This window comes from Netta rufina (assembly GCF_964035555.1).
Source record: "Netta rufina genome assembly, chromosome: 14".
NCBI lineage: Eukaryota > Metazoa > Chordata > Aves > Anseriformes > Anatidae > Netta > Netta rufina.
In genome coordinates, this window is record NC_140137.1 from 5,003,677 (window position 1) to 5,030,397 (window position 26,721).

The window sequence follows — 26,721 nt, forward strand, 5'->3', positions numbered from 1 at the left end:
GTTAGTATACATCCTTTGTATGTACTTTTGATGGAAATAGAGGACCTAAGAATCAGGCCTGTGTCTGGCCTGCACTTCAATAATAGTCAAGTATTTCACGGTAGCTCAGTCAACTGGGTCTGTGTCTGTACTGCCTCTTCTTTCAGTTGTACAGCTTGGTGGTCCTTAAAGGTATTGTCTTCCAACAAGATCCATTTGTGCAGCTACTGAAAACACAAATTGGTAAAATTGATTTTCTCATAATGCAGTATTACCTGTTTCTCACAGATTTTTAAAACTAAATAAGATGATTGTTCAATGGAGTTGCTTATAACTGTTTATTTTTAACATCTTGTACATGTTAAGCTGCTTTGTGATTCAGTGAATCACAAAGTGAATTGGAGCTCTGGGAGTATAAAGCAGAGTTATTAGATGTTTTGGCCTGTAGAAAATGTTTTCCAAAGGCTTTGTTCACCCACAATGTACACGCCAGTGAAGGATTGTCTTCCTCTGGCTGCATGGAACTGTTTTCTTAATGAACAAAGTGACCTGGAGGAATTAGAAGAGGTGATGGAAGGACATATTTTGGCTGGGAAAGTCAGGGCTTCATGTTTAATTTAAAAAAAAAAGCATTAAACTTTTCATGTTTAATTTAAAGAAACAGTAGAATGTTGGGATTTATAATCTTAATGATGCTGTGTCGGTGCTACATGGTGTTAGTGGCATGCTTGCTGTATGGGCTGTGGATATGTAGAAACATTTTACTAAAAATGCCTTTCTTTTTGTTACTGAGGGAAAAAAAGCAGAAAACAGCTAAGACAGCAACAGCAAAAACAACACATTAGGCATGCACTACTAGTCTAGCTAATTCTGGGGGTGCTATTAGCAGACATTTAGGCAAATCTATTAACATTTACCATCAGCACAAATGCAATTGCATTCCTACTTTTCATGTTTCTGGCAAAATATGCATGGCCATTCAAGGGAGGAAAGGACATTGAAAGCATTTGTTAGGTAGTACAGCTGAAGTGATAACAAATTATATGATAGAAAACTCCTATTCAACTTTACAGTTAAGGTACAATATTTTAGGGGAAAACAAAACAAAACAAAAACCAAAAAAAAAAAAAATAATAAAAAAAAACAACTGTTATGGATTCTAACTGTTACAGTTAAGCACGGAAGCTCAACATGTACCTTTTAGTCGAGGGTTCACACTTTTGAGTGGATTGTCCTTGTAAATTTACCTCCACTGCTATTGCAGTAGCTCCCTGCCTAAACAAAGAAAACAAATAATTACTCAGCTCCTTCTATTTTAAGAGATTCCTTTTAATTTGTATTTTATTGGTTAGCTTGTTCTTTGTGCTACCCAATTTGCTGCTTGGTGTCGGGAAGGAGAATGAGCCAAAGCAGAAGAGCTCCTGCGTGCTGCCAGATGCTGCGGGCCCTTCTGCCACCGCTCTCCGGGAGCTGAGCACGGCCCCCGCAGTGTTCAGTGCCCCTCTGGCCCTTTTGGTTCTCCACCTGTGTCAAGCATTAATGTGTGGAGAGAGGATTTCTGACAAAGCCTGAAGCCTAACATTAATCCTTTTTCTATGCTGAGAGATGACTATTTCAGCTTCTACTCTTTTTTCTGCCTCATGCTCAAAGGCTCAGGTGGGCCTTGTTTTCATCTTCGTTGTAGTGCTGTGTATCAGATTCCTGGAGTTAGGTCTGATGAAGTAGTCAAAGTTGGGGGGGGGGGTTGTTGCATTGTCTTATGAACATTTTTTGTTATATGGTTATGCTGTTAGGATGTCAAAATTCTCTAACAGTAGAAAGCCCTATAAGTCATGTGTCGGTTTTTTTTGTTTGTTTGTTTTTGTTTTTTTTGACTAATTTTTCGACTTTAATGCTTTTGATCTGTCATTTTCAACTTTCCCATGGTGCTTCACAAGTCTTTCCCATAGCCCCAGTGCCCCTCGTGTCCACCCTTCCTTCCTCGAGGCAAGTTGTGTAAGTGGAGACGAGTTCTGTAGTGTCTCTGGGACGTGCCATCCTCCTCCCTAGGCTTGGCCTTTTGATCCCATCTCCCACCAGAGGTAGGGAAATGAGGGAGCCAGGTGAGGAGAGAGGCACCACCAGCAGCCTACGGGTGTGCTGGCTCGAGCTGTGGGGCCGGAGGCACCACACACTCTGTCAGGGGTGGGAGCAGCGTCACGGCTGCCCTACACCTCACGCCCACGCTTCTGCAGGCAGCACGGCCCAGCTGGGCCCGCGCCACCCTGAGCCGGCCATCACCACAGGCCTGCACAGCTTCTAGGTGGAAGGTCTCTGACTTTTTTTTTTCCATGAATAAATTGTATGGGTTCAGTTGCTTAATTCCTGAAGCAGTTGCTGTGTTTTATGCATGCATTTCATGAGATAATTTGTTTTCTTTCCACTGGGAAGTCAAGAGTCACATTTATATGGACCACATACTGCATTATGCTAACACATATTTTGTATTTAACGTGTACAGATTTAAGTGATTATTTATATAAAATGTGTGAGAAGAGATTCGTCCTCTGCTTGTCTGTTGAGACTTACATTCAAGACATTACATTCAAGACTTACATTCCCTCACGCAGCAGCTAATGATTTAATTTGTGTTGGTGGCAACTTAAATCCTGGCACTGTTCAAATGGTGCGGACTGCTGCAAAGAAGATACACAGCCATGAAATAAATCCCAGTTTGTTATTTAAAAATAAAAATAAAATTAAAAAAAAAAAAAAAGAAAGAAAAGGAAAACAGAGAAGAACCCCCTATAAACACTTCATTTTCCAATCAATTATTAATCTTCTAAAGTGACCTGCTTAAATGTAAAAGAAAAGTAAATACTATAATCTTAGAGAACACTTAAATATCTTAATATCATGCTAAAAATTCAGATTTTGTCTGTAATACTAATGTTACCTCTGTGTATTTCAAAGGATTTTATACCTCTTTTACTGTACTTCAACATTATTTTTTTTTATTTAATTTGACACACTGTGTGTCAAAGCAATAATGGTCTTCTGCTGAAGGCAATGGAATTTGCAGGTATTCCAGTTTCTAGCATCATGGTTGAAGAAGTGCAAAGGCTTTTAAGTGATCATTATGAAAGTTTCCCTGGAAGACACTCCTGCCCACCTCCCCCCCCCCCCCCCCCCCCCCCCCCCGGCCCCAATTTGTTTGTTTGCTTTTTCCCCTGAGGCATAATTCACATAGGAGCTGATTTTCTTCCTGAACATCACAATGTATTTCAGGTGTTATGCTTACAGCATCACAGAAACCTCAGAAATTGCAACCCACCTTAGAGCATAGCACTCAAGTGATTGCTGTTTTGAAAACCTTTGAAAGAGCAAGAAAAGACATTAGGGGAAAATACTAATTATCACGAGAGCGCAGTATGTGCAGTCCTGCTTGTGCTGCTGCATCATGGCGCCTAGTTAAACCTCTGCATGGAGGTTAATTGTGGACAAAGGGAGCAACAACTTGAATTATCACAATGTCATAACAGCTTTCAGCTGCCTACCTGAACCTGCTTGTTGTCTATACTACGTTTAAAAAATGTTAAAATGGTCATTTTCCTGTATTAGAAATTGGAATATAAAATTTCTTCTAATTTTAACTATATATAAAATTTGTAATGTCAACTCAATTTTGTTGATTAGATAATTTGGAACCTAGGCTGACGCAAAGATGGTGTTGTTACTCAGAGTTGTAACTCTGAAGGCAAAAAAACAAACTTTCTAGTAAACTCCCCAAGAGCTTGTTTGACAACAGTTCTCAAGAAATTAGCTCGCCACGTTTGGGAAGATGGAACTGTCCTATTTGTGTGCATTAATGCTTGAAACCAGACATTATAAAGTTGAATTTGTGGAGTACAGCACTGATCTCTACTAAGGCAGTTCCTTGGTGTACTGAAGGCAGGTTTGGTACCTGCCAGTGTCATGCTTACCAATACCCAGTGTCATGCTTACCAATACAGCACTGAACAGGTGACAAGTGTCCCCATGTGTCCAGAGGGCAATATGTCGCTAAGCTGAAAGCTTTTCTCAATTTATGCAATAGGTCACTTAGTGACATTTTGGAAACAGATAGGAGTATTCCTGTTTTCATTCTAGGTCTCCATTCTAAAAGCAACATAGTAACTGTAGGAAAAAGCGATGTAGTAGCTCTAGTGCATTTTAAGTTCTTGCAGTGGACTCAGATACAGTGAGGAGCAAACTTTTAAATAACTATCAAGAAGCAAGAGTAATAGGCTCGTGCAGAAAAGGCATCCCTTGGGTGGCAGAAAAGCTGTGAATGCTCCTGAAAGCATTACAAATGTTCACTCTTTTGTATAGGTACTTAAATTAGGATGTTGTATTGTTAGATGTGGTTCAAGCTGATGAAAGAAACTGGGCTTTACCTTAAATCATGCAGTCTAAACTGTGCCTTATTTTATCAAAGTAAATATTGTAATATATGAATAATAATGACATTATTACTGAAATAATAAAGATGTAATTACTGACTTAGGATTTACTTCAGTGATGTGCCTGTAACATTGAACATAATGTCATTTTAATAATGAAGACTCTTTCCTGCCTGCTTTCTTTGAGCTAGCTGGTGTACAAAGTATGTGGTAGTCAGTGAAGATAAATGCACAAGGATACCTTCTATTAATACTGGGCAAAGAATGAAATGGGTACTATAAATATTTTCAGTCCTAATAATTTCTATAGGAAGGATATAGCAATTCATGCAGTTGTTGATTAGCTTGTTTTTTTTTTAAATGTTCTCAGGGGTATTGTTACTCTCAAGAAAATTGTAGTCAGGTCTTTCAGTGGCAATATTGAATTTAGAAAGTAAGTAGTTACTGGTTACAGCGCGGCTTCGTTAGTATACAGGAAAATCACTCACTCTGTGGTGATTAACATCTATTCACATCTTGGAATGCATTATGGGCTCTAAATTATCATAGAAATTAATGCAATCTTCTTAAAGGGCTTAAAATATGGTAATAGATACAGCATACTAGCACCTGCAGCTCAAGGTACCAAAGTTATTAAAGTTGGATATAATTATATTTATTTTGCAAGCATCTAAGTGAGGAGGAGAATGAGAAACAAAGTTTAATAGAAATGAAAAAGGCACTCAAATTCTTTTATTAAATAAGTCTATTGGCATTTCTGATGCATATGAAACACTTTGTCAAGTCCATTTTGCAGTTCTAAAAGGGTGGCAGAAAGATGACGCTCCCTGCACTGACTTCACAGGAGGGAATGCAGATGACTGGGTTTCTCGATTTACACCAGTGAGCTGGGAGACAAGTTTGGTGCACAAGCCAAATTTTTGCAAGGCTGCTTCTTACCTGTTTGCTGTGCTTGTGTCTTTTTTAAGGGTGGGTCACAGATTAATTCTCTAGTAGTCTAACAGAACAGTGAGTGTGAAAAATAAACTGGGGCAGCTGTTCTCAGCTCAGTAGCAGTGCATGGTGGTGACCACAGAGAACATAAGGAGAGATATGTTGGAGAGGTCCTAATGCACGAGATGAAAGACGGAGGACCCAGAAGTATTTCTATAGTCCTTGATCCAGATGATTACTGCAGTGTTTGGAACTAGGTGGAAAAGGTAAATGCTGCTCTTTTGAATAGAAGATATTCACATGACACACAACAGTTATTAATACTGAATTGTGCATGGACTTACACTCTTCTTTAGAACAGCATGTGAGAAACAAAGTGCAAACTTGATGAATTTCTCGTGGTCATTTTTGGGTTTACACCTGTTCAAGTGGGGTTAGACCTGTGCTATTTTGGGTTTACACATGTGCAAGTGTTGTGCAGAAATAGACTACTAGAGAGGAAAGTAGCAGTACCTGCAAGTCAGAATTGGGGTGGGTTGGAGGAGACCTTTGAAGATCATCTGGTAAGCAGGTAAAATTAACTTAGAGGTGATGTTCTGCAGTACTTTGCTGATTTAGAGATGAGATGCGTGGATAAACAAGTAATTGACCTAAACTTGACTTCAGCTTCCATTCTTCAAGCAAATTAATGGAGCTAGCCAAGAAATAAAAGTGCTATTTTATGAAAGGTTAAGACTATATCGCAAGTGTAAAAAAAAAAAAAAAAAAAAAAAAAAAAGTTGGATATCTTCGGCATTATAAATAGATATTTCCTTTTTATTGAGACTTTTTAGTGAATGAATCCCTGCCTGTCTTTACAATAACAAGAACACATGCTGACATTTGATACGAGTGTTCGTTGCGCATAAAGTGAAGCGTGTACAGCACACTAAGTGCAGAATTGGAATGCCAGGAGAGATTTACAGATAACAGAAATTAGCAGAAAATGCTTCTTATTATCAGTACAGAAAAGATGCATTTTAAATGACAGCCAGATGCCTGTTTACTAGGATTATAATGTTAATGATAGTATTCTGTTCACAGTTCTGCATGCATAGCTACTGAGGTCACTGGGAACCACCCTGATCCCCTTCTCCCCCCCACCTTTTTTTTTGATTTTTTAGTAAAATGATGGCTACTGCTCACAGTGCTGAACAATATGAAGGGACATAAAAACGGTTGCTATTTCAAGTTTGTGGGGTTTTTTGTTTGTTTTTTCTCTTAGACCAGGTACAGGAAAGAAGAATCTTGCAGATGAAAAGATTTTCATTTATCAGTACTTTTTTTTTTTTTTTTTTTCAATTTTCACAACAGTTCCATTATCACTAGAGGCTTTTAAGTGTCTGCCTGTATCATATGTTGATCTTAATGAGACAGAACTAGGCTTCACTGCATAGGAATGAATTCAAAATCTTTTTCTTGGAGTGAAGTTTAAATAAAAATTTCATCCCTATGTAGGTGTCCTTGTTTTCCTGCAACACTTGAGATTTACTTTAGCTTGAAGGGATAGAAGAAATAAAACACACACACAAACACACACACACACAAAAGAAACAAGCATTGCACAGAAGTGGAAGTCAATAAACAGTGTAATTCTTAATTCATTCAGAAATTGGAGTAATGGTTTTGTAAAGTGAAATGACCAAATCCAATAACTAACATTTTGTCAGGGCAATAATAACGGTATTTGTATCTGTTTTAATTGGCTTTAACCTTTCCCATCATGTGCGAACTATTAAAAAATTGAAGAGGAAAGTATTTAGTGAGACAGATTTATGTTAGCTCATGGTTTGCACCATTTTAATGAGGTCAAAGCAATAAAGAATCTCAGCAGATCCTGAGGTCTGGATGATGAATGACTGTCTTCCACTGCTGATACGCAGTGTTGTGCTCAAGTTTGAGATGCTGTTGGAATATGAAATACAAATTTCTAGAGCTGGGAAGTAGTCTTAAATGATTTTTCTCAGGAATATGCATGCAAATGTATTTAAATAAAAGTGAAATAACTTTTGCTTCCTGGTAGGGGAAAGATTGAAGTTGTCGGATTAGAGAAAAAGTTTTTAACAAAAAACTTTTTTGTTAGTAAAGGTGTGTTTAACATAGAAAAAATTAACACATGCACAAGTGTGTGGATATGTGTGGGGGTTTACAGCAGTGTGTTCAGAAAATTGATCAGTTATTATAAGTAGTAAAGTTATGATGATAATTTAGTAGTTAATGTGCAGTTTTCCTAATGCAAGGTTGTACGTGTGATGGATAAGAAAGTCGAATTTTTACTGGAAGAGTATTTAGCAATTATTGCCCATTGATCTTCCATTAGTGGCTTTATTGATTAAAGATTATTTTATTCGATTTAATTGAAATATATATATTGCATCAAGCTTATTTTGGGCCTTATTTTCTCCATGTATTCTTCTTGTTCATTTTATTCCCAGGAAAAATACCTGAAGTATAGGTTTGGAAGTGGACAATCAGTGAAACCCTTGCATCAAACTATAATATGCATTAAAGTTTATTTAGCAAGGTGCACTATCTAAAAATAGAATTGGTCAAGTTATGCATGGTCGCTGACCAGTCTCATACGGGAAACTGAATCTGCCTAAGGAAGCAGTGTAGGTCCCCTCACACATGGGAGCGCTGCAAGATGGAGCTCCCGAGCACTTGCCTTCCTTTCGCTGACAATATCCTCACCTACTGCTCCCAAGGAAAAAAACAAACAAACAAACAAACAAAAAACACTATAAAAATAAAATGGGTATTACTTTCTGTGACAAAGAACTACATTGTTGGTCTAAAAGTTTTATTAACAGCTCATATTTTTATGATACTTCTAAAATAGTGGATTATGAATGATGGAAAATACCCTCCAGCTTAATTGAGAACCATTACGCCTGGTAATTGCCAGAGATTTCTGCAAACAGCCGTTGTTCTCTGGCCTATTAACATAATTTGAATTTTTTATTGCACTTCATAATTATCTGTTGGAGTTAACAAACAGGCCCATTTGCTGAAGTGTTTAAGAACAAAACCCCAAATGGACTGCATCATGATATATTATTACTATTAACTGACCTTGCTGGAACAGATTTGTACATCAGTTTTTGATGGGGTCATGACTTCCTCTGATGGAAGAGGAGTGTGGATTTCTCATTTTCATTGCAGTAAGTGTAGGTAAAACTGGATCTTTTAAAATTGTCTTTCACTCTTTCTTGCATATCTACTCCATTTAGATCATGGTAGCATTTTAATGCGATCCCTGTGATAGCTGGAAAGAAGCACTAATTCTGCCTTGTGTAGTGAACAGATGAAATGTGTTAAATACCTAAGTTAGCAAGGACAGGGAACTTGACTTCTGCTGAGATTTTAAGGTTTTCAGATTGACTCCTTTTCAGTTCTGATTTGTAGAGAAAACAGGCTCCCTATCTGTCATTTTTCATGTACTGCAATAAATATTAATGGTCCCTCATGAGTTCTGCATGACCTATATAAACGTATACGTTTTATATGTAAATATCAGTTCATGCATTTACTAAAATCACATATTCTAGTGTTGATTTCTTACTGCCTAAGTTGATGTTTCTGGAAGAATTGTTTTTAAATGGCACATGTTTCGTTGTGGCTTTTGTTTCATACTTTTCTCTGACAACACCTTTCATTTGATGTTACTGCAGAATGCTGCACCCCCTCTTAGCGCTCCTTGCTTTCCTGTAACGCATCTCGTGTTATTTGTTCTGCATGTCGTCTTTCATTGTAAAATGGAGTGACTAAGATAAACATGTCGGATGCGGGTTGCCATTCTTCTTGGTAATGATTGCGGATCAAGGCATGAAGATGAAGGCAGCTCAGCAGGCTGAGGATGTGGCTGCAGGCTGGTATGTGGCACTTGGCTGGACTTGCTGGGCAGGTTCCCTCTGGTGTCTGCTCGGCAGACTGGCGACTGGTCCTTGATCTTCTAAGTAAATACAAACAGCCCCACAAAGATTATATGAGTATCTTCAGGAAAACAGTGACATTGATTTGTCAATATTAACTATAGGCAAGGGTATGTTAGTGGTGAGGGAGTATTCTCCTGCCTCACAAATGTATCTGCAGTTTATATAATGCTTTTAGGCTGGGTTGCGATTCTTCATAACTCTGGAGAAGCTCGGGAAGAGGTTGCACTGCTGCTCTAAACTAATTCGTAAAGTGCAGCGGCTGCTGCTTAATGTGCTTTTGTGCCTGTGAGGAAGATGTATATATAATGCAAACAGCAGTAGTTAGCTGTCTTTTCTGACACAGGTTTTATCCTTTCAAACTGAAATTCATTGTCTTATTACTATTATTTTTCCCAGCACATGATCACATACAGCATACTGTCATTTGTAATAGGAAAACCTCCAGTGACAGCAAAATCTCCTAGTTGTTCCTATTTCTGTCATTCTTCTTTGTAGAAATTGTTTTAAACAGGTTTTTCTTCCTCGAGCGTTTAGACCTTGAGCCTTCAGGTAATCTTCTCAATTAGTCCCTGGGGCTGTAGAGAGACAGGAAAGTGCAATTCCCTTAACAGCAGCTAAAATTACAGGTTCAGGTTAAAATTAAGGTACAGGCTTTAAACAATCTGGTATTAGGGGAAAAAAGAAAGAGGATAAAAGAAAAGAAAGAAAGAGGATAGGAAGAGATAGAAATCCTGGGCATCTGGCTTAAAGTAAGGAGAGTGAAATCTGTGATCGACTTTTCAAGGACAATTATAAGTAACTCTTCATTTGTAATACTCTGGCAGGTGATGGCTCATGCTCTGTGCGCTGTTTCTGTGTCTGTCCCCTCTGTCTGTCTGACTTCCTCGGCACTCCCCAGGATTCCTCCCGTTACTGTGGTCAGACTTTGTAGGGCACAAAGGGAAAGTCTGAGGAGATTTGGGGGAGAGAGGACAGAGCAGTGGAGATGGGCAGAAAAGGAGCAGTCCTGTAAGTGTTTGCCTTAGGCCATTTGCTTATTTAATGCATTTAGCTATCAAATAATTTCACCCGTCACCTATTGCTTCTTTCTTTGGCAGAAACATTTTACATTTCCCTTTACATTCATAATTAGAAAGTGTATACCAGAAAATTGGTACATCTATTAGGAAAAAAAAAATATGTTAGTGATGAAAAGATAAGCTTTGCAATGAGCAAAGGGAAACGATTTGTAAGCAGGCGTAGTTTATTTGTTGTGTTTGTTTTAACTTTGTAGGAAACACCTTCCCAGTGAACGCACAGAGCCAGCCGTAAGCCCACCTTCCAGGCAGGGTGAGTGCCTGGGGCAGGCTGCAGGCCCGTGGAAGCAGCAAGCTTGGCATGTGCCGCGCAGGCCTCGGCCTGCATCCGCCTTTCAGTAGGCCCAGAGCTCTCTGAGGATTAAAATGACATTTTTTTGCTTCAGGGATGTTTTAGTTATGCGAGGTGGAGTGGATGGAGAACGTCTTAATATGTAAATGTTCTCCTATCACTGAAACTACTGAAATAAATATTATACGTGTGATTTTGTGATTCTTCATGTATGTTTGTTTGTTTGTTTGTTTTAAGGCTAGGCAAGACTTGTCATTAGTTAAACCTGAACCAGGAGTGTGGAGTTCTTGTACTGTCTATATGATAATTTTTGTTGTGGGCTGCCAGCTATTGTCAGCGAAGCAAATATATCCTACTCACATGAATCAGGCTAACTGGTTTTGCTTTGTAGACAATACTTCTTATTACCTGTATCTTGCTTTTTTTCTTTTTTTTTTTTCTTCCCCTTAGATAAATCAGGATAAAGTAAAACATACGTCTTCCTCCTTGTGAGTCATGAGAAGCTTATTGGGAAAATATCTCAAAGGACACTTCTTAGGGATAATATATCACCTGTCCTAATGTGTGGGTATGCGTGTGCCTGTATCCACGTGTGTTTATATAATGTCAACATCTATGGTATACACTTCTCTTTCAAACACTATATGGATTTTTTTTCTATCAGCAGCATAAGGGAAAATCTGTAAAGTGGATCCTGCCTTAGCAGGGTTACCTGCAGTAACCCACAGGGGATAGTATGCAGCAAGGCTTCTTTTGCTTTTTGAGACTTATGTTCTGCTTGTCAGCTTGATTTCTCTCCCAAGCATTTAATATTTATTCTCTTAGAATTAAACTAGTACGTATTTTGTTGACAAGGTAGTGAAAGACAACCCATTTTAATTTTATTGTGCATTGTGCTGACCAAAAATATTGCTGAGAGGATTTTTATTTTTTTATATTTTTTTATTTTAAATACCCTACAGGATAGGACCACTGATTTAATACACCATATAAAATGCTTTCTATATTTTTTGGTCAGTCCTTGACTCTGTTGTAGATGTGTTATGGATTTTATCATATGTGTTATGGATTAGGAAGATAATAAGTCTCATACTAAAGTGCTAGCAAATGAGCAGGGACATCGTGAAATTTTAAGAGGTGTTAACTACAGGCACGTTTCAGATTTTTAAGTCAGTTATCTTTTAATATTCTAAGCTCTTTTTATACTTCTATGATAGATGTATCTGTAAATCGTCAACCAGAGAAGAAATTCTTGTTTGTTTGTTTGTTTTCTGGTTTTGTGGTTTGTTTGCTTGTTTGTTTTTTGTCTCTATTAGAACTCATTTGTTTTCTAATATATGTGCTATTGAGTTTTGGGGAGAGGAGTAATGAGGGAGGGGTGCCTGACACCCTTAAATCATTTAAAATTAAAGAGGAGGGAGGAATGGATAGTTCTTTAATCATAAGAACATTAACATCTGAAGACTAGCTCTCCTTATCTCCTTGTTATTAAAGGAGTGTCCTCTGTTTTTCTTACTAGTTTTTTACTTAAGGGATCTCAGGGATTGACCTGACTTGCATTTTCTTGCATTGCGGTTGTACGTCATTAAATTTAGTGTATTTGGAAGAAATAAATAACAAGATTAAACTGAATAAATTGAGGGTGTCACTCTATATAGTTTTAGCACATAAATGCTTGCATCAGATCTCCAGTTACTGTGCTATGTAAGAAGACTGTGGTGTTATGCTCCGTTATCATGAATGGTCTCAGGGTGAATTATGCAATCCATAGTGAACCTAAAAACTGGGATAGGATTACACACAGCAGGAAAGTTATGCAGGTATTGTTTGCAAAACCAGGTCTTACTATGCAGAAACAAGTCAAAGGGAGCAACAGTTCTTAAAACTTTTAAAAAATATAAATCGGTGTTATATAGAATAAGTACATGAGTTGTTTCACTTGTATTCAGCTACACTCTATACTGCAAAGGCTCTTCCTGCCCACTTTTGCGCTCTCACCACATATAGGTGATGCTATAGCAGTGCTGAAGGTAGGCGTGATGTGACCTGGGGTTTCCATTGTGTTGGCTGGATGTAAGTGGGAAGATGTCAGTGTATTTAACATAACATAATGCCCAATTGGTAGTTGGGAGAATTGATCTCCTTCATACATTTTTGAGATTATTTTTTTTTAAATTGGGGGGAGTGGGGGAAGGAGGGGAGGCCTGACTTGAAGCCAGGGTACAAAAGAAATAATCCCAAACTACTTAAGTACCTTTTAATGTTCTCTGTCTCCTTTGATAGACTGAATTTTTGACAGTGGAAGTGCATACGGTTATATTCACTTCATCTTCCCTGACTGCTTTCTCCCTAAGCCTTCAGCTGAGTTTAGTTATGACTTATAACTTCAGCATGGCATTTGGGAAAAACAGAAAAAGTAGTATAAATGTAAATGTGAAAAGCTACAGCTCATTCTGTTTTTGAAATTGTTGGTGTGAAAAGATCTCAACAGTGTTTTATTTAAACAAGGTCTGCTTCAACCTTGATTGACTTGCAGTAAATTGCCTGGTACGAGAGGCAAAAGGAAGTGGATAGAAAAATGGCAATCAGCACCAAATGTTTCACATATTGATTGACAAGCACCAGAGATGTGCTGGAGTAAGATAAATTGGCTAACAGAGCCCATCTTGACAGCTCCTGAGATGGGAAAATTGTTCCTGTTAATTTGCTGCTGGGACCTTGTCATTTATGGGGATATATATTTGAGTGCCTTCTAATGGTGTAAACAAACTTTGGATTCTGAAGTAGCATATTTCAGCTTCAGTTGCTTTAATTCTTCTCTGTCCATGTATTTCTGAGCTGTAGTTATAAAGTGCTTTAAGATCGAAAAGATGAGAGAAACTGTCATTATTTTAAAGATACAGTTCATGCTGAAATACAGAATAGCACATCCAGGCTATTCTGCAGTCTGGTTGATTTTAGTAGGACTTTTCTTTACTGATAAGTACAGAACAGAGCCTTGCATTTGTTTTGAAGGGAAGAACATGTATCCCGATTTTTATTCATTCGTTTTGGCAAATTTAATTGTAACTATAATTAAAATATTTCCTACCTTTTTAATGTATCTAATTTTGTGCTTGCAAATGCCTTTTAATAAGGTTATAGGTTTTCTTAGTACTGCAGAGTAAAGCTCCCTTTCCCATGGAGTAGTCTTTCATCTCTGCGATTTCCTTTCATTAAAAGGAAATTTTATCTTTTTAATTTCCTGTACTGCTCTCCCAGTGTGCCAGTAATTGTGGCGGTACAAACCAGCGCTAAAACAGTCAATGGTCTGATAGCTGCTGTGTTGGAATCTGCCACTCTGAAAGATTTTATTTGAAATTAACCTTCTCATGTACGAAATCAACATTTTTCAGCTTTTCTGTGAGATATGTGCAGATTCCAGTGTTTATTTAAGGTGTGGCCCACAAACAGTAAATTGTGTTTTCCTTTCCTTCATAATTTATATTCCTTTTCTTTATTTGTATCTACTTCTCAGACTCTAAACTGGAAATTAACTTTTCAAAAAGGGAAACATTTGAAACCTTATTCAATGGGGGGGGGGGTGGGGGAACAAATTTTTATCTGCACTTAAATTGCTCGTTTGCAAGTGGCTTGGTAGTTTTGTCCATAATCCTATATTTGGACGCTTTTTGTGTTCTCTGTCTTCTTCAGGGAGTAGTCAGCTTTACTGGAACACATCAGAGAGGATTTAAAGGGGCTAAATAGGCCTTGCTCCATATTAGTGACGGTATTTCATTTCCCCCTTTGATTTTTAGCTGCAGTTTAGCTCCAAGCTGAATTTCTAGATCTGAGCGCAATGGACCGTTCGGAATTGACTGAACAGCAGCAACCCAGTATTCAAGTCAGTAAAAGACTTCTGCTGGGGGAGCTTCTCTCCGTGAAAAAGTTTTCTAGGACTCTTGGGTGAAATCCTGGCTGTGCTGAAGGCAAAAATACAATTTATATTGACTTAAATGGAGCTGAGATTTCACTGAGGCTTGCTATTAAGTTGTGGAATGTTCGCTCTTGAAGCAGGATCTCTTAGAGGCTGATAGATTCCTCTAAAGGCACGCATGTGTTCAGTGTAAAATATCATAACATTTGTAGAATCCAGTAAATGTTTAAGAAAAAAAGATGTTAATCTGCCCGATGATACAGTAAGACACGAGGAAGGTAAATGCTTAAGCACTTTTGTGTTCTGGAAAATTCCACCCCTGGCTCAGGTAGCTGTGAAGTCAAGCCTTAGTTTCCTTGTACACCCAAAACTTCCTCTAGTGTCATATGGGCTGTGTAAGAAAGGCAAGGTAGGATCTTAAGAGAGAAGAAAACAGACAAAGCAAGAAAACAGTAAGCACCAAGATAATATCATGTAAATGTAAGTATCAGTGTTAAGAGGAATGGAAGAATAATTCCCGTCGTAGTTATATTTCTCTTAGTGCACCTTAGTGTCTCCCAGCACTAAAATACAAACATCTCCAGAGTGTATCGCGGCAGATGTTTAGCACTAATTCAGGAGTGCTTAACACACGAGTTTAGGAACTGAAGAGGAATGCCAGATGCAATCTGTAGGTGTAACTACGAAAAGAAGACTTGAAAAAACAAAAGCTGAATTAGCCACAATATAGCACTGGCACTGCACTAGATGATGCAGCAGATTTAGAGCATATTGTTATCTTCCTTAGCATTTTCCATACTACTGATCCTGTGAAGCCTTGTGTTAATTTTACATTTGTTCATTAGAAATTAAAGCTGCTTTTTCAGCAGGTTGCAAAGAGTTAACACATATTATCTGATTACTATCCCAAACCCATGTGTTAGTAGTAGCTGTATATGACTTTCACAGACTTTGAATAATTACAGGTTTGAGTTTTCTCATGTTTGTTCAAGATCATGTTATTTTTCCCATCTAGTAGTATTTTTCCCATCCAGGCACCTGAATCACTAATTGTTGAAAGGTTCCTGGAAATTAATTTCTCTAATAGAAATAAAGCCAACATCATTCATTATATCATCATGTGTGGAGACGGCATGAGTGGATGTTCAACACTGTTTAGAATTTGAATACTAAAGATAAAGGTAAATAGGAGTTGTTTTGATAGTTGAAACAAGTTTTTATCACATCACAGCTTAAACTCTCTGTCGCTAGAATAAAGATTGAATAAACTATTTGTACATTCATGTGAGGAGGTAGATGTCCTATGGTGCCTGGTAATTACCTACCTTGGGTATAATTACAGTCCTTTCGTTAGTGGAATTCCCTGTCATGAATGCTTTGCTCCGTATGAGTTAAGAAGGATAATAGGAAAATGTATTTCTTCCCAGTTTTTAAAAGCTGCACATACTATTAAGTGACTAAAGATGGAGAGTCAGTCTCGTGTGATGGTGGCTGTAAATCTTCAGGTCAGGTTCTTCCCAAAGCATGCCTAATTTTAGATTGTCCTTTTTGTCCCACAAAGAACAGGGAGTTGATGAGTTGTAATTTAATGTCAGTTATAGTTCATATGGTTAGTTCAGTAGAACCTTTGTTAGGGAAGTAAAGTTTAAGCAAGTTCATGTGATTTTCATTCAAGTGGATTTGCCTGTTCCTTCTTGCTCTGATTTTCCTGTCTAAATCGGAGGTACAGTGAGATTAGAGAATATATTTTGACTTTATGAGTGATGGGAAAAAATCACTGAAACAAATTACTGTTTTCCAGCTATGAAAGTATCATTAAACATATGCCAAGTAATCAGCTTGCTAGTGTAATATGTTCAAGAAGGAAAAGAGTTTTCTAATCTTATTCACTGATGTTTTTCCCAAGACAGCAACAGCTTTTATAAAATGAGGATTATTATCTTCTCATTACAGAATCTAATCTACCCAAAAGACATTGAACAGCTGCAAAACCCTGACATCTCCTAGTTGTAAATTGTTTTTATTATTTATCTTTGTTTAACTAAAAAGGAAAGAGGTATCAGATGATTTAACAAGACAAGAATTAAGTGACATTAGCTTTTGACAGCAGCAAATTATGCCTTTACATACTGAATTGGTTTAGATCGTTTTTAAGTCATGACTGTCTACTTATTTTTAATATCCAAATTCCATAAAACTGATATATTTTTTTAGATGGATTGCCTGGGAAAATTAATTTAGCTTTGACTTTATGCTAAAAGCCACAAGAGAAATGATTGATTTCCAAGTTAGTCTTACACTTCTGCATAGATTTGAGTAATGATAATAAATCATTACTAAAAGCAATATCACATTTATACAGTGACTTTCATATTCAAGAACTACAAATACACGGCGCTTTAGGAAATAGTAACCACATGGAGGTGAGATGGTTTAAGGAAGATAACAAAACCCACGTAAGCTTGTAGAATGCATCCATATTAAAAGGGGGAGAGAGAGAGAGAGAACAGCACTTGCTGAATCTTCTTTGTTCCTTTTCTAGCATCTACAATTCTTAAAATGTATTCCTGTGTGTGTGCAGTAAATGGTTCTACCTCAGAGGACAAGGAAAATAAAATGTTCCCACTGAATATGCTCAACATTGCACTTATTTCCTTTTTTTTTTTTTTATTATTATTTATTTTTTTATTTTTCCTTTTTGGCCATTTATTTTTATTTTTCTACCACAGACAATTTTTCTCATAAACAGTTCCTTGTCTTGTGGCAAAGTCTAACTAGAACTACAACTGTAAGCCAGAGAGATTTTATGCATTTCTTTCATAAAGAACCTAGGTTTATTTTGTGTTGTTTCAGGGCTTTTCTGACTATTCACCCTTTATGATAGGATTGCTTGGAATGTAAAAAATATAAAATATAATGTGTACCTAAGAACAGTTAGCTTTGAGTTTTAGGATAAAACTATTCTTTTTTTTTTTTTTTTTCTTTAACGTCTAGAAAAATCCAAAGCAACATTCTACCTTCTTGACTATTAAAATGCTCCAAATACATGGATAAAATAATGATTTCTAGAGTCATGCTTTCTAAAGAAATGTGTTATTTTGCCTATTGAATATGAATTTAAGTGTCCTTTAAAACTGTTTTATGCAGTATCAGGTCCTCCTATGTCACTGTGCTTCAGATTTTCAAAAGGGGGTAGAAATTTTGGCAGAGAACATGTTAATTGTGTTCAGTGGCCTTTTCTATAGGGCTTTGGCCCCCATGGAGGTGATTTTGCTTTTCATTGTCTTTCACAATGGCTGTAGAAAACCCGTGTGGGGCTGAGAGCAGAGATAGTTGCATTGCCTGCCTCAGGGAGGGTGCACATGTTGCTTGCACTGAGCTTGGCCTCAGTATCACCTCTGGAGGTGCTGTGAAGGTAAATGCTACCCCTCACCCCGAACACAGCAGGGGCACGTGTTGGGCTGTGATGGAGCTGGGCCTCAGGAACACTGGTGCTTGGCTTCTGCTGCTCCTGGGACCTGCAGTGTGATCCTTCAGCTTCAGTGCTCCTTAAAATCGAAACCCCACCAAATTTAATTAAAAAAGAGAGAGAGAAAGAGAAGAAGAAAGGTCTCAAGGCTTCAGGGGCCTAAGCAGCAGAAGAAACGTGGCTCTAGGTAGCCCCAAGCAGGGAAGTGGGCGGTATCCAGCCCCCAACATATGCAGCCATACGGCTGTAGTTGCAGACAGAGATATTTTTCCTTTGTTTTCACTCCATCACACTATTGCTCTGACTTCATACTTTTTTCTTTTTTCTTTTTTTTTCTGCATAGCAAAAGTTTAGAAGAAGGCATCTGGGGTACTGTTCAGTGGGAAATGGGAGGGATACCAAACCATAGAGCCGGCTTGTCTTTCAGTTCCACTGTTAGATAAATGATGTGATGGTATCTATTTCATCCTCAGTTGTCCCTACTGTCCTTTTTGATGCCAAGAAATGTCTGTAGGCATCAGTAAACAGGTCTGTCTAAGGATATCAGCCCCATGCTTTGGGAAGACCTTTTTTTTTCTCCTTTGACTCCTGTGAAACAGACTCTGCAGACACTTTTCTTACCTTGACTGTGTTTGTTTGTTGCTTTCAGAGAGATAGGAGCTTCAGTACTTTTCTTCAGTGATAAATCTGTCATCCAAAATCTTGATTTATGTCTATCTTTTTCTGCAGTTTTTGAAGCTTGTTTGCCTTAGAGTAAAAATGCAACAGGAGTTTAGGCAAAAGGAAGCAACTTGATGCTGAAGAAAGCGCTCAAAAATTTATCAGATTTCTCTTCCAGTTTTCCATGTATACTTCACTTTGGACTACGATTTTTTTGTCTTATCAAGTTGAAGCCTGATAAAACAAGGGTTAACTGAGGTAGCTTCACAGATAAATCAGCACTGCTGCTTGCAGGGTGGGTGAACTGTTGGGCGGTGCCTGCCCTCTCCCCGAGCCTGCCGAGCTCTGAGAGCAGAGGACTTTCTCCCCTACTTTGCCTGCTGGGTCTCCACGCTGGCCTGCAGAGCACTGAAGTACAAATTCCTTTTTAGCTACAAAAATAGATGCTGTTACTATACAGAAAATGGGCAATTTTTCCCGTTGCCAGTTAACTGTAGTCAATTCATCAAATACAAAATATTGATATTCCTTATGCCAGTTATGATGATATATATTTGATTTATTAAATGCGACTCTGCTTGAGAGTGCCCAGCCCATTGGGAAGACATGCTTTGCACAAATAGTTGAAGGAAGTTTTTTTCATGCAAGAAAGCAATTATTCTGTGCAGGAACAGGAGAGTGCTGAATGTGCTATACCTCAGGAACGTTTCACCTCATCAGCTGCCTGCCTAATTTATAGTGCTTTGCACTGCAGAAACATGCTTCTTATGGTATCTAGCTGTTTCCTGACACATTTAGCAATGTTTCTCACTCTTTAAAGTGAACTAAACATTGCTGACAGTGTAAGGGCTTCAATTAGGCTGAGCTGGAAATGTAGTCAGAAATGTGGTGTGCTCTGTAGGTAGAGGGAGGTGTTTTACTCCTGGAAACAGGGTCCTGCTGAGTGCTTCTCATGGTGCTTCCACTCCGTGTTCTGGATGTCCTGTAAGAATGGGGCTTCCTCAGAAGGAGAAGGGTCTTTGTTATGGATGTCCTAAGCCTTAAAGTGAGATTCATCTGATGGGAGAAGTTGGAGAGTGTCATTGCAGATGATACAGATTTGAGATCTGTATGTGGCACTTGGATTTTTTCTGATGACAAACTTTTGTATTGAAATGCCATTCCAATTAGGAGTGTGGAATGACAATATACAGATAGTGATCTTTACCCTGAGAAAATCAGTGGCAAATTGTCTATTAAACAAGTCTGAATTGGTCCTTTAGACCTCTTAGAATATTGCTCTTTTTTGGAAATTATGCATACCTCCTTAAGTGTGTGTGGGTAAAAGGATGTATGAATAGATATCTATGTGTGTATATATATATATAATTATTGTTCCTATTATGTTGTTCTTAGGTAGTAATATTACAATTAACTGAAGGGGTTGCTTAAAGCATTTCAAGATGCGTTTTTGTAACGGGTGTTACACCATGCCCACTCATGTCAAAATTCTTAAATTTCAGTCATTTTTGACATGTTTCCTGCCATGCAGCATAGTGGAATATAGAGGCCAGATTTTCACACACACGTGGGTTTTATTCACCTGCAAAACTCCATGGGTCTTTTGAGAAAGGAGGAAGGAGTATGGAAAGTATATCTCAAAAATCCTTCAGAAACTGATAAGCAGTCTGGTTCTCTTCTTTGATTGTCTCATATGTATGTATAATAATGCTAGGAGTGATTGCAACCAGTCCTTTTTCCTTCCTGGTGATGAGTTGTGGTCTCTTAGGCTAAAAGCATTGGCAGTATCTCTTTCCCAAATGTATCGTTGTGATTAAGAGGAACAGAATTCTTCTTAACTGTCTTACAAATGTCTGGACTCCAGACAGTCTTCTCCATAGCCCTGTTGCTGTGTTACACCACGGCCACGCATGGCAGGTTCCCACTAGTAAGCCTGTAACCCGTTCTGACCCTGTCACTTACCCAGCTACGGACTCCCTGGATGGAGATTGCCGTGCTTTTGGGTCTCATAGCTAATGATGCTGTCAGGGACATCACTTAAACAGCCTCTTTAGATGTAAGTAAAAGGAAATGTCGTTCCCTCTAAAACATGAAGTGATTGCTCGAGTCCAGAAACTTGTCGTTCAGGAAGGATGTGATCAGGACTTGGCAGCCAGTGATAGACTTCCTAGGCAATTTCCTCTGCTTCACTGCTCCAGACAAGTCACAACGGAAAAGTTCCAAAACCACAGCCTCATTTTTCCTTTTTCAGGCATACTTGAAGGTGCCAGTGAGGATTGTCTGAATTCTGAGACATCCAACAAGTCAGAGGACAAAGCCCCTCAGTGTTCTCAATTTCACTTCTGTTCCTGTTGTACAGACCAGTTACAACAGCAACTGGTTAACTACCACTTGTAATTACTGTTATGTAAACTACTATCCTAGAGTTCAGAGTTGAAGCGAGTTCTTCTGGTGCTTTCCAGCAGCAATGGTCAGCCACTGCCCCAGCACTGTGCACAATGGATGATCAGACAGCAGCTGAGGCTGCTGCCCGTGTCCCAGTACCTGGCTCTGGTAGATCTGGGAACTGCAAAGATTTTGTCTGCAACTCAAAGCATTCACTGATGCCACATATCACTTACTGGCCTCCAGACATGCCCAACATCTACTGAAGTGCAATTAGATGATTTCTAGCAAAGCTTGTCACATACCCTAAAGAACTATATTTCTCTATTGGTGTAAAGGACCTCAAATTCTTCCTTTTCCTACAACACTTCATCTGTAAAACTAGTTTCTTTAGATATAGACCCCGTGTATTTTTGTCCAATTCTTTAGATACTCTTATGAATGTTTCAGTTGCTTCATCAGCTTGGACTAAATGGAAAGCTTGACTTCCTTGCATGTACTGTTGTCAACAGGAATGATTTTTGGGTACAGATAGAGAATCCTAAGTTCCTGGTTTCATGCGGCATTCTTCCCTGCAGATTCTTGAAAGGTTAGGCAGGATGAAGCCAGAAGGACTGTGATAGCTTTGAACTAAATGCTACATTGTAGGACTTCAGACAACCGAGGAGCTTATATCATTATTTTTGCCTCTGGACTTCACCAATGCAGTCTGAATGCTGATGTCCATTACATGAATTTCCGCTCCCAGTGTGATACAACTCTTGGCCTTATTCTTCTAATAAGATCTCTTGTATGCAGTCCTCTCCCTCCTAAAGCTCATCTTCAAAGAAAAAGACATTGACCTTGCTCCAGTCACTCCTTATCACTCTGGCATGTTGCTCCAAAGAATTTTCTAATTTTTACACCCCTGGAACTTTTCAAGACATTAGCAATGCCTTATCCTCATTCTTGTATGCATTTGAAACTTGGAGTTCATAGCACTGTTTCATTTGCAACTTATTCAACCGCTTTCTCTCTGTGAAGCTGTCCTTAACGAGAAATCTTTCTTAAAAAGAAATCTTCACATCAGTGTCTGATCTGCATACTCAGCTTTTGTGGGTGCATTGCAGGGGATGGTTGCAGACCTGTGGCATCATTACCAGCTACAAGCATGGCCTGATTTTTGAACGTTGACTCGAAGGCAGATTTTAAGCCTCAGGGACTTAAAGTGTAGCAGTAATTGAGGTGTCATTTCCTGGATTGATGAAGAGAGATGTGACTCTGTTAAAAAGAAAAAAGCAGAAATAATGTCAATGTTTGTCTGCTATATAATCTTACCAGGGGCGGGGAGAGAATATTAAGTTGTAGATAAAAATAAAACAAGAAAGCCCTTGCAGAATGAGGTGCCATGAAGCACGAAAGCCCAAAGCCATCCCAAATCAGAACATCCTCCGGAAGATGACTTATCACGTTTATCATTCACTTTAAAAAGTAAGATAAGTGACAGGAGGTAGTAATGAGGAAAAGAAAAAAAAAAAAAAAAAAAAGAAAAAGGTTTGTTGTTGTTTGCTTGCTTCTTTTGAAAAGGGCCGCAGGAATACTGTATTCACTATTTTTGTGCCACATATGAGTTAATGCAGTATGAATACGTATATGAACAAATATTTGAAGAACTATTTTTTTTCCTATTGAATTTGTAATGCATCAGCTTTTAGACTTTGGCTTCCCTTTTGTAGCATTTGTGTGTGTTTTTCTTTGGTTATATTACATAATTGCATTACTGCTGTCAATAGAAGTATCCATTACATAGGATTTCTGTCAATGCACAATGAGATAAAAATCTTATATATAGAAGCTTTATCATATTATCACATTAAGAGTAGATATAAATTGTACCAATTCCTATTTTACATTACAGATTTGATTTCTGAAAGGAGCTGCGTAACAAGAGACTGATGTTCCCATATGTCACTATGTTTTATAATACTGTAGCATAATGTGTGTCCCATAGTGAAATGATGAGAAGTTAGAATCATTTTGAGAGATGGGAGGTTTCAAAATATGTTAAGGTATGTGCAGAAACACAAATATGTCAAGGAGCTTCAGGTATACAAAATTCAATCTGTTCAATAACACATTGGACTTATTTGACCAAGATAATAATATTCAACAGTATGGAATTGCACTTATTATTTCTATCTTAAGAACGTATAGTAACAAATGTTATTTATCATTTTGTTATGCTTCTTATAGCCTAACTGCATATGTTCAACTCTTTTCAGTAGTTCTACAACCGATCTCTCAGCTGTGGTCCTGCAGATAGTTACCCTTTAGATTCATTTCCTAAGGAAACAAAACTTAATAAGTTTTCTCTCTGCACATGTGTTTTTCTGTTCCTTTTCAGTAATTTTTCAGTTCAGTTCACTTCCTATCAAATTTTACAAAAGGTTGGGTGTTTTAAGACGTTCTTATGTGTTACAGGGAGTAGGGGGATGGAAAGCCAGAGAGAGAGAAGCAGCACTACTAGAGCCCTGCTACTAGAGAGAACGGCAGTGCTGGGAGTTTAGTAGATGCCAAAATCAACCTGACAGAAAGATCATGAATGCCTCAACTACAAGAAAAGCTTTAATCACATTTGGCAGCTTATGAGAAAATCTAACCACAAGACAGATTGACAATAGGTTCCATGGCTCACAGACATTGATGTTTTTCAATTAACACGTACTTCTGGACAAACCTTCCTCAGGAGCCAACTTCCCACCAAAATAATGCAATGTTTTAACAACTTGATACCTTCTGTTTCATCTAGGCTACAAACAGAAATGTAGTAATTAGAAATGTTACCTTGTCTTCAGGGATTTGGGCTGTATTGTTTCATGAAGGTAACAATGTGATTAGCTTTCCTGGCAAAAGAATAGTTGGTGTTTTTTCATCTGTCTCAGTACATTCCAGAAAAAATGTACCTAAATTTCTTTAAAATATTGTATATGATGTGCACAGAAAGTAAATTCTTTTTTTTTGTTGTTGTTGTTTTATCTCATCACCTCACATGTACAACATTTTTATGAGTATGTATTTCCTTATGATATGATAAATGAGGATTTTGAATATGTAAAACCTCTTCATTTAATTTCACGATGTTGAAGCAGAGCCAGAATGTGAGAATTAAATGCACTGTGTGTACAGTGTCACATTCCTGTCAGAGGTGTGTCAAACCTCCAGTCTTGCTGCTTGTTTCGTACATATTGCAAAGGAATAATTTGTTTTTTTTCAACTACATCCCTTGAATGTTTAGGTTATGTGCTGTAGTGTTTCGTAAGAATAGCACAATCATGAGTAATAACAGTAATTATTTGTGTCATCAATATTAGAATTATTCCTGGTAAATGCAAGCCTGCAATGAAAATACTCAATTCATATTGAATTTTCTCTAGCATAAAAAAGGGTAGATGAGGGTTGCTGTGGAGTCGCTTAAACACGTGATAATATGCCTCATGATAACTTGCCCATTTGGTGTTACCATCAATTTATCCACAGTTAAAATAATAAAAAATAAGCTTAACAGTCACTTGCCTATCTCAGGGTGTTGTTGTTGTTCTTGTTTTAGTATTATTTTTTATTTTATTTATTTTAAATCTTCTGAAGATAGGAAAGCAGTTCATGCTGTTTGCTGGTAACAACAAGCAGTAAAAAAAAAATAAATTAGTATCTATGGGTACTTTCAGTTGATTGTTCTTCCCCAAACATAATTTATATGTAGTCATTGGAATTTTTTCACCTTTTTTTTTTTTTTTTTTTTTTTTTAATAAATATATTTAATGAGATAAACCTTAGTGTAATTCCTATAAAGTAAGGGGTTCCGGAAATGAGGGAGATGTAATCAAGCGAAGAGCCAGCATGCATTTGCTCTGTTACTGTTTCTTTAAAAGTGATGGAAATAAGGATGCACCATTTTATATAGTTTTGCAGTGTTTTAACATTTGTAGCTAGTATGCAGCAGATCTCTCTCTGCCTTGCAGACTTTGGCAGGATTACAGAGGTCAAATTTTCCTATGTATAAATTATTCATGAACAATTTCTCCAATGCACTAGATAAACTTGCAGAAGTCAGAATGCATGTTTCTCTTACTCCTCTCGTCCCTATAGCCAGTCATATTTTAATAGGCAGTGCCAAAAAAAAAAAAAAAAAAAAAAGCTGGCTTCATCTGTGTGCATTTGATGGAATGGAGTGATATGAAGTTATAAGAGCAAAGTTCACAAAAGCAAAGAATAAGTAAGAATTATAATTATTATTATTTCTTGGCTAACCTGATACCACTCGTTTAATTAACCAAGTAAATGTTGTTACAGTGGGCTGAGGTGTATAGTGCACATTAAGGACAGGGTTTCATAGTTAAAAGTTCTCTCCCTGGAGCACCATTGTAGAAAGAAATGAGAATGAAAGGACGTGAAATCCTGGTGCTTCCAATGCATATTACAGCTTAGCCCATGCCTACAAATAGAAAAATTCAGAGGTGGTTACAGATGTGTGCTGTAATTCCAGGGCTCAGCTCGTTATAGTCCTCTTTCTCAATGGTCTTATTCAGCCAAAGAACTATTGCTGTGGAAATTCATTTGGTGAAAACATATAGCTGATGTGCTTGTGTCTTGCAGTGTTTGAGAACAATTTGAGAACAGCCTGGTGCTGTGGAGGGAGGGATGTCCAGAATGAGCTCACAGCCCAGCTGCTCACAGTGCTTTCAGTATGACGCAAAGGGACGAGCTCGTACTAGTGGAGAGGTTTTGTGACTGAGCAGCAGTGTGTTATTTGGACAGTTATAGTAAAATTACTTGTTTGTTTGTTGTTTTTTTTTTTCATTACATTCATTGCTGATCTTTGATCCCTGTGTCCTCTTTCCCAGGTCGTCCCATTCCACCTACATCCTCGTCTAGCCTTCTCCCATCTGCTCAGCTGCCCAGTTCTCATAATCCTCCACCAGTTAGCTGCCAGATGCCATTGCTAGACAGCAACACGTCCCATCAAATCATGGACACCAATCCTGATGAGGAGTTCTCTCCTAACTCATATCTGCTAAGAGCATGTTCAGGGCCACAGCAGGCTTCCAGCAGTGGTAAGAAAAATTGCAACCATATGGAGTTTGTTTGTGACATGTTTGTGCTGTTTTTATACTTTTTTGCACGTTCTTGCATCACCTCAAAATTAAGAGCATATATGGAAATGAGGCAAAGAAAAATCTGAGTTTTATTTCATTGAAACTTTTTTGTAAGCACTATATATCATATGTTTTTTCTCTGTTTCACTGTAGAGACCTTTTTAATTGTAAGAGTGTTATAAACAGTGTAAAGTTATTACTGAATGCTTCATCCAAGGAATTTATTTTTCAAATAAGATTTATTGCTTATGGATGCATCTGGTAAAAGAGGTATACACACGGTGGTCCTTTGTTCTGCGTAGGTTAGTCATCTCCTGATATTGGTGACTAGGGTCTGTATCTGAACACGCGTGTTGCTTCTGCAGTTGTGTGTCTGCTCTTGTTTCAGAATCTCATCCTCTAATATCAGTGTCACCTTTAACCAAGTTACTGATACTTTCAGTAAACTAAATTTTGTTTTTCAGGCCCCTGTTTTAAAATGTTT

At 37.9% G+C, this 26,721-nt stretch overlaps 1 protein-coding gene across 6 annotated transcripts in view; it reads left to right on the forward strand.

The window, feature by feature from the left end:
* Positions 1-26,721, forward strand: part of TENM2 (teneurin transmembrane protein 2) — a gene marked incomplete at both ends in the record, with an annotated part of 523,490 nt that overhangs the window by 273,547 nt on the left and 223,222 nt on the right. For all 6 annotated transcript variants that reach the window (XM_084295547.1, XM_084295548.1, XM_084295549.1 and 3 more), the window contains one exon: positions 25,986-26,195. In XM_084295547.1, coding sequence (XP_084151673.1) covers positions 25,986-26,195 — 210 coding nt within the window. The remainder of the gene's footprint in view (positions 1-25,985; positions 26,196-26,721) is intronic.